Source organism: Onychostoma macrolepis, chromosome 18 (genome assembly GCF_012432095.1).
Source record: "Onychostoma macrolepis isolate SWU-2019 chromosome 18, ASM1243209v1, whole genome shotgun sequence".
Taxonomy (NCBI): Eukaryota; Metazoa; Chordata; class Actinopteri; order Cypriniformes; family Cyprinidae; genus Onychostoma; species Onychostoma macrolepis.
In genome coordinates, this window is record NC_081172.1 from 1,656,435 (window position 1) to 1,672,574 (window position 16,140).

The window sequence follows — 16,140 nt, forward strand, 5'->3', positions numbered from 1 at the left end:
GTTGTTTCAATCCACGCACGCGCTGACGTTAGTGTCCTCGCCGGTGCTCCGTCGATCGGTGCGTCTCTCTACCCTCCGCGCGCTGCGCATGCGCACTGCCACTGTCCGCGCTCGTGCGGGGCCCGTGACGATCCAGCGGGAGTGTTAGCTGTGTAATGGCGGCTTCGGTGTTGCTCTCTGCGGAAAGCGCCGTGCCCTCTTTTACCATCGGTCACCCCTCCGGAGCTACGGCGGCGGGAGTTGCTCATCACGGATTATCCAATGCTCCCGGAGCCGCGTCCTGGAGCCGCTCGCTGGACCGGGCGCTGGACGAGGCGGCGGCCACCGGAGCGCTCACCCTCAGCGGCAGGAAGCTGAAGGAGTTCCCGCGGAGCGCCGCCGGACACGACCTGACCGACACCACACGCGCCGGTAACGAGCTAACCTTTACATTCCGTTCCCTTTTAACCGTTTTAACCGTTAACCCGTCCAGAAGCTAAGCTAACGCCGCGGTGGTCGAGTTTTAACGCTAGTTTATGCTGTGTTTGACTGGTGTAAACACACGGGTGTGTGCTGGGCTGGAAGCCCATCTTACCTCATGATCGGTCATTTGTGTCCAAGAAATGTGAACGTTTCCTCTTCAGAAATTGTCTAAAGTTAAGATTACCTCATAAACTTTCAGGTCATGGTTGTGTTAATGTGGTAATCTGGCAAATATGTGTCAAATTGAGCTCCATATACAAAAGTGGATCAAAACCTATTATCAAAGTTGTCCTAAAACCACAACACTTCAAACGTTGACTACTTCAGGTTATCTGAGACCCAAACATTGGGTTTGTTTGACAGGTTCAGAGGTTTATGATGTTGGTCATCATCAGGTTAATGTGTTTGATTATCAAACTGAGGCGTGATAATCATCTGAAATGTGTTTTGGTTGTCATATGTCATCTTGTTAACTTAAAGGTGTGATTACAAGGTTTGGTCATTATTTTGAGGAATGCTATCATATTAAAGGGTTTCGTATTTACATGGACATTGCTAAGTTGTTGGATCATAGGAGATCCAGTCAAGGCTTTTTATTATAATATTGACAGGATGCTGATGATCATGTGAATCAAGGGTTTTACAGTGTTTTTAAATGTTTTAGACCCCCCCAAATGTCCTCATCCAAGGGACCCCCATCCTAGAACTTAAAAGGCCTCTATATGTTTAAAGACCCAATTTGTACTGTGAATATTTACATTCACATTTAGTCATTTAGCAATGCTTTTATCAACAGCGGCTTACAAATGAAGAAATAGAAGCAAACAAAAGTTTGTTTTTTAATTGTTTTGGTTGCACTGTTTCTCTTTAAACTCCTCTCCGAACCTCCGTTTAAAAATCTCTGATGTTTATTATATGAGACCCTGTTTGATCGTGAGGTTAATATGTGCTGTATTTTATTACTATAGCAGATAAACAGATTTTATATAGCGCCTTTTAAAGCACATGTATGTGCATAGTGACTGAGAAGGACAATATTAGCACTATTCTGTTCATTAAAAAAATCGTTAAATGCCTGCATCCTCCGTGCATATTAAAACATGCCCTACTGTAATGTAGCTTGCTTATCTGACACATACAGGTGCAGGCCTCACGGTGTAGGAGTTTCTAGACGTGTTTGGACATGTGATTTTCATTTCATCGCAATCAGAAAAGCATGTGACCTGCATGAGAGCATATGTATAGGACTCCATATGTTTATAAAATATTTTAGATTTTAAGTTGCATAAACCTCTTTAAATGAGTTGTGTGTACAGTAAAACCAGTCCAGGCTATATAAACATCTGTCTGAAGGTTTTTGCGGACTGCTGTATGTTTTAAGTGTTTACATGACTGGTAAATAACTACCTGATTGATGGCATGCAGATAGACAGGTTCATTACTCTTCTTAACAGTTCTGACAATACCACAATGACACCTCGTGTGTACAGTTGCTTAGTGGTTTTCAGTTTAAAATTGCTGAGAAAATTAGAATTTAATTTATTTTAGTCTAAAGCATAATGTAAATGATGCTTAATGTCTCAAATTACTATTGCAAAGGGAAGGTAAATGCAGAAAACTGTTTTTATTGTAGACATCAGCTATATAACACAAGGAGGTAATTGCATTGTGCATAATTTAGATGCATAACTCACAGCATCTTTAACCTTTAAAGTGGTTTCTCTTAATGCAAGTTATTCCTGATCATATTTAACAAAGCCTAGGTCTAGTAAGTGTTACCCTAGTTAGCTGCCCAGTGTTGTGTGGCACGGTCTGAAAATAGGAAATGGTCATCGTAGCTCAGGACTACAGCTCTGATCCTGAGCACACTTGGTGTCTTGTGTCTGTGTCAATATTGATCGTCTGTGCAGTGCATGCTGGGATGCACACAAAATTGTCTGATTTCGTTCTCATCCAAAGCCGGTTCACAAAAATGCAGACTGTAGGAATGAACGGGAAAAAAATAAAGGAAAGCTTTCAATGCTGTAACCCCAAAAATAGCTATATTGCTTTGCTGTGAGTTTGTTATGGTTTGCTAATGACAGATTGTGAGTGCCATAGCTTTGTTTCTGCCAGATAGTTTATGGGTCTTTTTTTAGTGAGGTCACTTTAGGGTGATAATAACAGTTTAACATCGGCTCTTGATTTTGACTGTAAGAGGTTTATCTGTAATGACTTTTTTTAAATTTATTTATTTATTTTTTTTCTCTGGTAAGGCTACTTATTAAATTTAGGAGAGAAAGAGACAGCTGTGAATGCCAGAGATTGAATAAACAATGTTTTTGACATTACAAGAGGACCTCAGATGATGCCAACTAGGGTTGGGCGATATAGCCTCAAAATTATATCTCGATATTTCAAGAATATTTGCAAATAATGATATTTATGACGATATTCAAAAAAAATATGGAACAACGTTTTATTGGTGATTGCAGCTGGCAGGCCGCAGCAATCGGCACTAATAACTTTATTAGTGCAAACACAATGAAGGGCAATTTCCATCCTTTTCCAATGAGCTGCTGTCATTGATGACAGACTACCTAATTCGAAGTGTAAATCTATTATCATAAGCTGGCAGAAGCAGCATTAAAGTGCAATAGTAGTGACCACTGTTGGGCAAGTTACTTTAAAAAAGTAGTTATAGTTACTAGTTACTTCTCACAAATAGTAACAGTTACATCATTATAAAAGTAACCAAGTACCAGGGAAAGTAATTGTTACTTTTTTTAAAAGAATGTTCAAATGTGTCAAATAACTTGGATGCCTCTGATATTAAATGTTAAATGAATGAAATGGACACTACATGGAATAAATTATTATTTTTAAACATTGTACACTAATACAAAACAACAGTTTAAAAATACTTATTTAACACTGAACGTTTTTTAACATTCTAGCAGACATTATACCAAACAAAGCACAGTTTAACTTAAAATTAATAAGTTAGTAAAATAAAGTTTTGTGGCCATTTTTGAGACCCCTTCATACAAATAAATGCAGCCTTGTTGAGCAGAAGGGAATTCTTTTAAAACATTAGAAAATATTACAGATCCCAATGTGAACGTTATAATAAAGGTATTAACAGAGCTGTTGTAATTATTATTATCATTATTATTGTCTTACTTTTTAATTTTATTTAACAGAACAACAGTAATATTACAATACTAACATATGAATGTTGATGGAGCTTTTATTTTGACGGAAACCTGCAGGAAGTCCTCTGTGCTTCTTTTTGTTGACAGCAGCAGGTTTATAAATTATTCTCATTACTAATTTGGGAAGATGCACGTATCACATTGTCACATGCCTTGTAAAAATTAATAAAAGTGTGACTGAGCAGCTGACGAGTAACACCGTTTCAGCGCAGATTTCTTTCGTGGTTTGGACTTTGAACCCTGGCTAACGAGACAGCGTCGCGAGCTCCTGCAGCGCTGTTTGAACACATGCAATTCATGCGTGTATTAGAAAACATAACGTTCTGCAGTGTATTTAATTGTTTAAGGCCATTTTGCGATTTTTAATCATCATACAGAAACCAGCAACAACCACCCGTCATTGTTCAGTACAATTTATTCGGTCTTTTTGCTTATTTTGGTGCATCCATAGTAAATACGTCATTGTAGTGTTGTCACGGTACCAAAATTTCAGTATTCGGTACCGATACCATTGAAAATCCACAGTTCTCGTTACCAATTTCAGTACCACATGCTAATTAAAAAACACACTATTTTTAATAATAAAGTCAAACAAAAATAAAATGTACAAAAATCAATGCCATTCTTTATACTTATTTAAATTGTGTTTCAAGTTTTTCCGCAAATAATAAAAGTATGAAAAACAGTAAAGTTTCACCCAAATGTAATTTGTCTTTTAATTAATGAAATTTAAACACATTAAATTTTTTTGGTAAATAAAGGGGATTTACTATTACAATTAAAATTAAAATATGGAAGAAATATTGTGTGATTATTTCTTTAAAAATAAATAGTAATTTTTTTCAACAGAAGTAATAGTATCACATACATTCTACTAAATAATAGTAATATATTTCTGGCACAATGTCTTTAAGATAAACTTTTATTTTGACGGGTTGCCGTGAATTCCTTTAAATTTCTGTGTGTAGCTATATGATATGACGCTGGTTTTACTCAAATGAAACGGTAAAATGCTCGTGAAGTGACTCTCAGAGCAGTTCTGTAGGTGTTGTTTATGTATTTATGTCCTCATTGAGACGGCAGATGCTGAAATCACCGCGAGCGTCACGCGCTTCACTGTGTGTAGTAAAAAAAAAACACACGTCTCTGCCATTCATTCATTCATTCACACAGAGACTCGCAGAACATGGTGGATTCATGTCTGAATCGACATTTGCGGTTTAATATTTACAGATACTAGTCCATGTCGCGATTTGATTTAAGTGTAATGACCTACTTTTGATTAATTCATCCAAACTTTGACAAATTCCGTGTTAAACTGTAAATTCCCTTTTTATAACTGGATTCTGAGATTCCGCCTGCGTTTTCTGCATCGCGGAAATCATAGGGCCGTACGCGTCAAGAACCGGGTTGACCGGGTACTCGGTACCACCGGTACTTAAAAAAAACCTGGTACTGTGACGTTTTCATTTTTTTAGTACCGACTTGGTACCGAAGTACCGGGTCTTTTGACAACACTACGTCATTGCATCGCTATATCATTGATATTGCGATATGACACTTTTTTTATCATGTAAAAATTTATTATCGTGGACGATATGATATGGCACACCCCTAATGCCAACCCTCAAACAACATACATAACTACAAATTTTGCTATAAGTTTAATCGCAACATATAATCATTGATGTTAATAGTGTTCACCGTCTATTTGAATACATGTCATGAACTAACTACATGATTTTACCGTACATTTCAGCCATATGGACATCAACTTGACAGTCACCACTGATAAGCTACAACTAAATATTAGTGGTGCAACGGATCACGAAACTCACGGTTCGGATCATACTACGAATTTTGAGTCACGGATCGGATCGTTTTTCGGATCAGCAAAAAAAAAAAAATAATAATTTATTACTAAAAACTTTAAGTATTTCTATACCTCAGCAGAACTACTAGCTTAACTACTAAAGTCAGTAATACAACAAGAACAACTGCACAAACTCCAAGCATAGATGTACAGACTACGACATAAAATTATAGGCTATATAAAGACAGTAACAGTAATATTAAGGTGCAGAAATGTAAAAATTAAGTGTAAAACAACACAATAATGCTTACTGCATAAGTTAAATACAGATTAATCTTTGTTAATGCTGTGGTGTTGTTTGATTAGCAGACAAGACAGAAGTAGGTATTTCTAGGCTGCTGTCTCTTTAAGACTAAATGCACGGACCTAATACTGACACACATTCGGTTTTTTCTTAGTCAGCTGTTCTCGTTAACTTAAGACATGGACATAACCTACTATGTTTACCAGAATACTTGACAAAACGGGTATTTTCACATAACTTTGTGTGTATCCATCCGTTGAGGCGCTGTCCGAAACGCCGCTCTCTCTCTGTGCGTGCTTCGAGTGTGTGCGACAGCGGCAGAGCGCACAAAACGGCGCGCAAGGCCCGATTCGATTTCTCCTTCATCTGAATGGTCTGAAATTGCTTGAATGTGTAAATTGGTAAACACGTGCAAATGATAACCTTTAGTCTATACTGGTTGAATTGATCAATTAATCCGCGAATCACATGTTTGCCGAACCGTGGGGACTGGTCCGTAAGGATCACGGATCATCTACGATCCATTGCACCCCTACTAAATATAATGTAGAAATTTTAAAATAGAAACTTACATTTTCTGTAAAGCTGCTTTGCAACTATTTGTATCGTGAAGAGCGCTATACATATAAACTTGATATGGATTGAATTGAATTGAATTTAGTGATCTATATAATTAAATATATATATATATATATATAGGCTAGACCTATTCTAACTTCTTAAATCTAAATTATACAACACTGATAACCGGAATACAACTATGTAGATTTTTTTTTTTTTTTTTTTTTTTTTACAACAAATTCTGTGAAAAAGCTACGGTAAAAACCTGTTAAATGGTTAACAGTAAGTTCCCCTAATATATACGGTGAAAAACTGTAATAGACATTTCAGACAATTTTACGGTGAAATACCGCTTTTGGAAGTGAAAAAGAATGTAAAATTTACAGGGAAAAACCGTAAATTGACGTTCCCAGAATTCCCTGCGTTGCATTTCAAATTTTGTTTGAATTTGATGTTTTTTCTTTGAAATAACTAGGTTTCTTCTTAGTTTTCAGTATTTCAATAGGTTGTTATATTAACGTTATATCAGTTTATGGTATTTAACTGAAATTACGGTATTTAACTGTCAATTTAAGTTAAAACCGTAAAACCTAAAACGTTGCCACCGTATATTTTACGGTATAATTCTGACAACCACAGCTGCCGGTTTTTTACCGTAAATTTTAGGGCATTTTTTTTACAGTGTACAGTAAAATTGAACAAATTGCCGTGTTAAGACTAATGCAATTTTTCATTTTATTTAATAAGGAACTAATTACACACTAGAGACACACAGAGACAGAGATCTAATGAACACTTCTTGATGACCACTTTTTCCAGTATATATGCGTCTTTACGCATCTGAGTTAAGACTGCTCCGTGCCAGTGTAAAAAAGCAATGTCATATAAAAGCCAGACTGTGTAAAGTGTAAACTTGGCATAGGATTACTTATCTCTAAAACCACAACAAAACATGTAACTTAAAGTGTCTTTACACAGCAGAGTTAAGGCTGCTATGTGCCTGCTTAAAATTCAGTGTAAAAATGCAATGCTGCATAAAAGCCAGACTAAATTATGCCTGCTCTGACCCAGCTCAGCTCCAGTATCAAAGTATACAGTTGTAATTGCTGTGTAAATTTATTTATGCAGAAAAGGACACTCAAATGCCACTTCAGAAGCACTTCTGTGCCAACATTGCACTGTAAATGTTGCATTACAGAGTTACATGGTAAATAATAACAGGTTTATCAGGAAGTGTTTTAACTTCTTTTTTTTTTTCTCCGTTAAAAGTTCTAGCATTTCTTACTGTGTGTAAAGGGAAGTAATTTTAATGAGTCACAGATCTGAATGCTCTACCTGTGGTGTAATCTATGCGTCATCTGTTGATCTGTTGGCAGTTCGTATTGAATAATTCATAGTCAAGCAGCTATTGTTGAGAATGTTTGTAAGTCTTTGCTGACTTGACGTGATATTTGACCTCATATTTCCTCGTCTGATTGCATTGGCTGTGTTGTCCTGTGAACTGTGCCAAATGTACTGGTCTCCTGCTAAGGGACGCTGTCTTCCCTCAGCTCAGAAGACTCAGAACAGGTGTCCTCCCTCGGAAAGCGATTACAAGGCCTTCTGGACCGCTGTCAATTCAACGACACCAACAGTGCAGACAGAACGATTGTCCCCGCTGACTGTTTAATTAACTACACACTCCTATTTAGAAATGTGTGCTGTACTTAGTGGTAGTTGCTGTTGTCTTGTCAGTTGATAAAGTTTTCTTCAAGATGGAAGTAAATATTTTGATCCTGCAGTCTTGGCAGATATATGGAGGCTTGGTTGTGAATTTTAGACTCACAGTTCTATTGATAATAGAGTTATTGGCTATTCTGGTTAATTAGCACTCTTAAGGTTTTGTGAAGATATTTTATTGTGATGGTTTCAACTCCTAAAGGACTCCTGTGGAACTCTTGTATTTAGTTATTTTTAGTTTTTTAGTTATATATTTGTTAGTTGGTTATTAATTTATTGGATATTGAATTAGTTATTTGTTGGTTGTTTAGGCTATTAATTTATTTTAATTTTTTTGTTATTTATCTATTATTTTCTTTGATTACCTTGTATGAAAGGAGATTTAATGGAACCACATTGAGTTTTAGATTAAAAAAAAAAAAAAAACTAAGATTAACTTTAAAAACATTTTGTTGCTTTTTTGTTTAATTAGATTAATAAACCTTTTAAGACTGAATCAAGAAATCTCTAGAACATTTTTGGGTCCTGTTCCATCTTAAAACTTAAATGTAACGTTTTGTCTTTTTTCATTTATTCTTTCTTTCTTTCTTTCTCTCTCTCTTTCTTTCTTTCTCTCTCTCTTTCTTTCTTTCTTTCTTAAATACTTTTTTTTGTGTTACTGTAATGACAGCTTGGGAATAAAATGTGCTAAATAGTCGTGTGTCAATAATGTCATAGCACTGAATGAAGTTTAGTTTTTATTTGATTGTTGTTGGATTTTGGTGCTGATATGTTCTAGCTTGCACAAGTTGTTTGAGAAACGTTATTTCTCTCAGAGTGCTGTGGACTGTGGTCATGTTAGTTTACTTGTGAAAAGTCAGAGACATTGCAATTACACACTTTCCCACGCCATGCTTTGTTTTGAACTGAAGCTCTTGGCCTTATATAAGCAGGCATGTCAAGTTCACCGCAGAAGACCTCTTGGTTGCAACATGATGAGCACTTAAATATACACTGGCGTGTCTTCTGCTCTCAAACACATCTCAGACATAGACAAAGAAAGAAGAATGAGCTTGTCTTCATTTTGCTGGAGGAGGTTTTTGTGCATCGTTGTCTGTCGTGTCACATGGTGACCTGATGTGTCCATGACAGAAAAGTGCAAGAAATTGTAGGAACTGTTAAATTTCGTGGCCTTGTTAATTTAATTTAGTGTAGATTTATTCTGGGCTGGGTGATATATTGAATATTCATGATATTCTTTGATTTATATAACATGAAACAACACAATTATACACTAATATCACAGTAATTCATGCATTTTTTGTACTTGGCCAGAATGTTTCCTACATATCAAGTTATTAGACCAGTTTAGTTCATCATTGTTGTGAGAATGTTAAACTGTTTCAACACTCAACTTTTATGGATGTGTGTATGTATGCATGTAAATGCGCATTAGCACGGTTGATTAAGGGTTTTAACTGTATTTTACTTCTTGTATTAAACATTTTGAATCAACTTTGCATGTGTAGCTGTTTCAAAATGATGGCTGGTTGTTCTGACTAGCAAAAAAATAGGATTCTTTTATTTTAGACTAGAAATGTATGGTTTGTATTTGGTGTTATTTTGCAGTGTGTTTTATTGAAAAGGCTTACGAGAGAGATATTTGATCTAGAAGGAATCCTTCGAGGGAGATGCAGGATTGAAGATTATTGCAGTGAGTCTGTCTGCCGTTGTCTCGCCTCGAGGCCAGAACTGATGACTGTTGTGTACAAGCATGGAGGAAGTGAAGTCATCTGGATATTACTGTCTATATTTGAGGCTACGAGTCATGCTGAAATGCTGTCCTGTGCTGGACACTCAGAGGGGAAATATAAACCAAAAACGAGAAGAGGAGATGCACATTACTCAGTCTTTGCTCTTTGATGTTGCATAATGTTGGTTGTTTTCAGAATTGCAGTATGGTTTGTAAACAGATCGTCACAGGGATCAGAGACTGTTAAGGACAAGTGTTTTGGATCCTGTTTAGGCCTGATATAATCTGATCCCACTTTATGCTTGTTTAGTGGGTGTTTTCAATAACAGTGTGTGTTTATAAGGTTTGCATGAGCGTCTGAAAAGCGAAACTCCTTATGCCTTGTTTATTTTCTGTAGAATATGACTCAGAAAGACACAGAAGCTGCTTGTGCTCATCTGAAACATCTGCCTACTTTATTATAAAAGTCGAGTTCTCCGTAATGGATCCGTGCTGCGTTTTTGTGCTGGTTTTAGGTAGCAGTCAGTGTAGGAAGCAGACGTTACAGTCAGCAGCACTTCCTGTGTTCCCCATCCCGGATCTCTGCACAGCTGCACTGTTACAAATATAGATCCAGTGTGGATTGGAAAGCCATCAGTACATCCACACACCTCCACAAACAACATATAAAGGCTGCGGATCTGATTACATTATGATGTGTTGCAAAACACTGATCCAGGCCTGTAAGATGGCAGAGGTTTAAGAAAACTTCTTGAACTGTGCAATATAATTAAAGAAAAGTTATCAGTAACTTTTTTAGCCTTTTGACAATGTGTAATATACATCACAATATTTATCTATTTGCTCTCTATTTTTGTAAGTCTTTTGTTCCAGTTAGTATATTCAGAAGAATGAAAATGTTCATGTAATGTTTTTAAATGCACATTTTCATTGTGTTTTTATTGTAAGTTTTGCTATTAGTATATTCACAAAATGTAAACGTTCAGAAAATACTGAACAAAATTGTTTTAAAAATGTATTAAAATACACATTTTCATCATTTTTATATTGTTTTTTTTTCTCCTGTTGAAGCTTTCATTTGTTTTTATGTAGAAAATAGAATTTGTTTATTTAGAAAAATATTTTATTTATATTTTTTTTTTATAGTTTTCATCGTTTTTATGTTGTGGTTTTTGCTATTAGCATATTCAGAAAATGTAAATATTTTCCGAAAATACTGATAAAATCGTTTTAAAAGTTCTGAATCTTTTTAAATGTAAATGTATTCAGAAAATACAGACAAAATCTGTTAAATCTATTAAAATAGATGAAGTGTATTGTCATTTATGCTAGTAGTATATTCAGAAAATGTAAATATTTTCCGAAAATACTGATAACATCGTTTTAAAAGTTCTGAATCTTTTTAAATAAATATGTATTCGGAAAATACAGACAATCTTTTGAAATAGCGTACATTTTCATTGGCTTTATATTGTAGTTTGTGCTATTTGTATATTCAGAAAATGTAAATGTATTCAGAAAATGCATATAAAATATTTAAAAAAAAAAAAAATTTAATTGAGTTTATATTGTCATTTTTGGTAATGAAGTTGACATCAGACACTGTAGAAATTAAATGCAGAAAAACCCAGTGAATTTTAAGATTAGATTGTTCTCAAAACAAACTTTGTCAGGTAAGTTCGGTCCTGTCAAACCGCGCACAGCTAAAATACAAATGCTATCACAGCTGCCATGTGTTGTCTGAAGCATCTGTAAGATCTGTAGCATCTCCTGCATGACGATTGTCTGACGTCTCTCCACACTTTGCTATTATTAACTCAGAATCTGGTTGAGTCAAATGAGTGTTGGAGCACCAGTGAGGATATACTGGCCTCTTTCATGTAAGCCAGAACAGAAAAATGGACACTTATCTCGTTCCTAGTCCGGCAGCTATTTTTGGTGGTCATGGGGTCCCTTGTTTGAGTGTTTGTCCTCTGGGTTTAAAGTGTGTGTGTGTGTGTGCATTTAAATATATAAAGAGTTTCTTGAATTTCTGATGAAATTAAAGCAAGATTTCTGGATTAGTTCTGAAAAAGATCCTAAATCTTGATGCGGAAGGCACTTTGTTTACCCCTAAACATGTACTAAACGGTTAAAGAGATTGTGAATCTGACATGGAGTATTGTGGGATTGAAAGTGGTCTGGAGCAAGTGAGAAATGAGTATCAGGCAGCAGACAAACACTTTACTGCATATGCACCAGTAGTGCTGTTATTATATCTAATTCAGATTTCAGATCGGACGCTTGCATTGTGGCTGTGTTAACAGAAGTGTGTTTTATAAATTGATACTTCATGCATAAATTGGGCATGCATTTTGTAATTTGAGCATGCATTTTGTATTTCAAATTAAAATTTGACAGCTGTGATCATGCATCTCTTTCATTGACTGTTTTGAAAGCAATCATAGGTCATAATAAAGACAACCACACTTGAATCCTGCATACACAGTGCTGTGTGAAAAGGGGTCAGTCACTTGTTCTTGTTTGCTGACAGCTGACAATTGGACAGACCTGGATAATAAGTGTGCAATGGAAATGTCAGTTTTTCCCCACACAGACTAGAATCAGACCTATATTTTTCTATTTGTAGCAGATGAGGAGTTCAGTAACTCAGTATTTGGATTTTATTTATTTGAAGTATTACACCGAAAAGGTGGAAATATGTATTGGTTTGTAATGTGCTTGATTAGGTCTCAGATGTTGTGATTGGCATTTTGGCTTGCAGCAATGAGCCTTAATATATCCTGCTTCCAATATCAGCCAATTCAGATCAATAGCAGTAATAAAAAAAACAAAAAAAAACAAACATTTTGGCTGATGCTGATGTATCATTTCCCTGACCTGAAGTAGAAGAAAGCTTCTAGAGGGTTCTCAGAGACTGTATTTCCAGCACATTGGTCCAGGAATGGACAGCCAAGAGCTCATCAAACACGCTTTAACATGTGCGAAACCAAAGACAGGTGTGCAGCCGTTCTGGATGCCAGACATGCTTTTCTCATTGTCTCTTTCTCTCTCTCTTATCTTTCCTCTCAGATCTATCACGAAACAGACTGACGGAGCTGCCGGTGGAGGTGTGCATGTTTGTGTCGCTGGAGAGTTTGAACCTGTACCAGAACTGCCTGCGTTCACTACCAGAGAGTCTGATCAACCTACAGTCCCTCACCTACCTAAACATCAGGTCATATACACAGACACGGCATTCATCACATAACGCAAAAATATATTTATCTACAAATTTTGGTATTGAACCATTTTAAATGTTACCACAGCTGAACGGCAGCGGTGTTCTAACATGGAGTTCTGGAAATATGAAAAACATTGTTTGGATTTGTTAAAAAACACAATTGAGAGTCCATTTGTTCTTACAATTCATGATTTGAGATTTTAAGGGATAGTTCACCCAAAAATTAAAATTCTGTCATTAATTACTCACCCTCATGATGTTACAAACCCGTAAGACCTTCGTTCATCTTTGGAACACAAATTAAGATATTTTTGATAAAATACAAGAGCTCTCTCAAACAAAAATAACGACTTTATTCAACAATTCTTCTCCTCATCCTGTAAACAGCGCATGCGCATAGTGCCGCTGCTTACATAAGCACGTGCATGTGTTGTTTACAGGATGCGGCGGAGAAGAATTGTTGAATAAAGTCGTTATTTTTGTTTGAGAGAGCTCTTGTATTTTATCAAAAATATCTTAATTTGTGTTCCGAAGATGAATGAAGGTCTTACGGGTTTGGAACGACATGAGGGTGAGTAATTAATGACAGAATTTTCATTTTTGGGTGAACTAACACTTTAACCCATCTATTATTACGCAATTCCAAAAAGCTTCCAACCAACAGGACAAGTAACTCATTGTAATTGACTTGGTAGCTCACCAAAACCGTATTTTACTCACAGTTGGTGCACAGCAAGTGTTAATTAGTGGTGTTTACTAAAGCAAGCGTCACTAGTACTGTTGCTTATGCTTAGGCAGTTGATCTCCAATCCAGCTTCAGCTTCAGCGGGTCCTGCACTGTTTGGGGTTCAGACATAATGACACCTCATATTGTTTGGCTTTTTAGACGTGTGTGAGGTGTGTTATTGCTTTAGGCGATCCGACTCACAAAATTTGCATGGAGGATCATAAAACGGGAAAACAAAAATCCCACAGGTTTATATTGAAAGCCAGAATCTAGCAGAGAAATACAGAAGTGGGCTCTTTTGATTAAAGACCAGTAAGAAACCAATTAGTGCTATTTTAGTATTATTTTTTACTGTTATTGTATGTAATATTTTGAATTAGCTTTTAGTTTTAATTCCAATTTTAATTTAATTCTTTATTATTTTTTCCTGGTATTAGTAATTTACTTTTTTCAGTTAGTTTTCAAAAGAACATTTTTAATTTTTAAGTTGAAGTCTTTCATCTAATAATTGTATTGTATTTGTTTTATTTCGGTTAATAATTTTATTTTTGCTTAACAATAACACTGTTAGCAACAAAGAGATGAGAGATTATAGCAAATCCGAATGACAGTAGATAAGATGATGTAGAGATCAAACTTTTCAAGTGACAAAAACTACACAGTTTGTGTAGAAGTAGCCACAGTGTTTCTCATGATGTGTGTGGCACGGTTAGTTTTATTTTTATTAGTAAGGATTTTTGTTTACAGATTATGATACCTAAATCTTGTTGAGGAGAGTTTGCTATTACTATTTTGAGTAATCAGGTTATTTTTTGCTTTTGCTTGATGGCAAATAAAATAACAAATGAAATAAAAAGTAACATAAATACAGTAAAATAAAATATCTAAAATATATATATATATATATATATATATATATAAAAATGTTTTAATAGTTTTACTTAACAGTAGCAACACTGTTAGCAGCATAAAACCATTCAGGGCCCGTGTTCACAAAACATTTGATCTTACCAGAGAGTTTTTTTTTTTATTTATTTATTTATTTTTTTATAAAGAGTTTTCTCTTAAAACCTATTCACAGAGCTGCTGAGACAAACTTTTACTAAGGAATAGAGAGAAGTCTTAAGCTGAGAGTAAATAAGGGGGCGGGGCTGACCTCGTTGCTATGGGTGATGTCAGCATACTTACTAACTATGCACACAGTGATTGGCTGATAGTCTCTGTCAGAGATTTATTCATAGAAATATTGTAGAGCACGATATTATGTTGCCACATCCAAATACAGGTTTAAAAATAATGTTAATTGCCACATTCAAATAAAGATTTTAAAATGCAGGCAAGTGTCACTATTAAACAAGTATATGTTCAGCTAATTGTCAGCCTCTTGCATGTATGCTTCTCGTAGCGGATATGCATATAAACCTCCTATTAATTAACAGAGAAGAATAATCACGGATGATAGTAAGACATGCAAATGTAAAAGAAAACCAAACTGGACACAAGAACAGCTGTTACTTCTTGGTTAATGAAAAGGATATAATCAAAGGAAAATTTGGAGTTGGGATAACCTCCAAACTCAAAGGCGATACCTTTTTAAAAGCTCGTTATCTTCAAATGTTTCTAAAATGTTTATATTCCGAGGCAGATTGCCGGCAACAGCTATTTTAGGATGGTTTGTGACTTAGGTCTCCTCTTCACTACTCCTAACATTTCACAGATTTAAGAGCTAGTTTTAGTGCTAAAACACTTTGTGAAATACTCTTAGAGCAAAAATGTAGGAGTCCTACATTTAGCACTGACACACACATTATTTTTAAGATTTTCTCCTAAATCGGAGCTACTTTTAGCCTTAAGATGTTTTGTGAATACAGGCCCTGAGCTCTTTAGTAACTACATTGCCCTTTTCAAGTTATTCAAGCGAAAGTACTACTCATATTTTCTTAAATCTAGTCATTGGAGCCTGCCGTTTCTGATTCTCTTGGTTCTTGTTTTCTCTCTGCAGCCGGAACCAGTTGTCCACTCTCCCCGCTCATTTGTGCCGTCTGCCGCTCAAAGTTCTGATCGCCTGCAATAACAAGCTGGTATCGCTGCCGGAGGATCTGGGCAAACTCAGACAGCTCACCGAACTGGTGTGTGGACCAGCGCTCTCTCTCGAGCTCTGCAGTCATCTTCACATTTGCTCTCACTCATGCACATTACTCATCAATTCTCTCTCTCTCTCTTCAAGGACGTCAGCTGTAATGAGATCCAGACACTTCCTCCACAGATCGGTCAGCTGGAAGCTTTGCGTGACCTCAACATCCGCAGAAACCACCTCGTTCGCCTGCCTGCTGGTCAGAAACGCAAGCACCTGCACCTAAATGAAATGAGTGACATTTTTGTGTAGATGTGTTGTCATTTCTGTG

At 36.0% G+C, this 16,140-nt stretch overlaps 1 protein-coding gene across 5 annotated transcripts in view; it reads left to right on the forward strand.

Annotated features, from left to right (window-relative positions):
* lrch3 (leucine-rich repeats and calponin homology (CH) domain containing 3) overlaps window positions 1-16,140 on the forward strand; it is a 35,392-nt gene continuing 19,252 nt past the window's right edge. For 3 of the 5 annotated variants that reach the window (XM_058751378.1, XM_058751379.1, XM_058751380.1), the window contains exons 1-4: window positions 3-411; window positions 12,858-13,002; window positions 15,738-15,864; window positions 15,963-16,068. In XM_058751378.1, coding sequence (XP_058607361.1) covers window positions 156-411; window positions 12,858-13,002; window positions 15,738-15,864; window positions 15,963-16,068 — 634 coding nt within the window. In that variant the 5' untranslated portion in view covers window positions 3-155. Of the gene's footprint in view, window positions 412-12,857; window positions 13,003-15,737; window positions 15,865-15,962; window positions 16,069-16,140 lie in introns of all 5 variants that reach the window. The other 2 variants (XM_058751375.1, XM_058751376.1) reach the window with 2 other exon arrangements.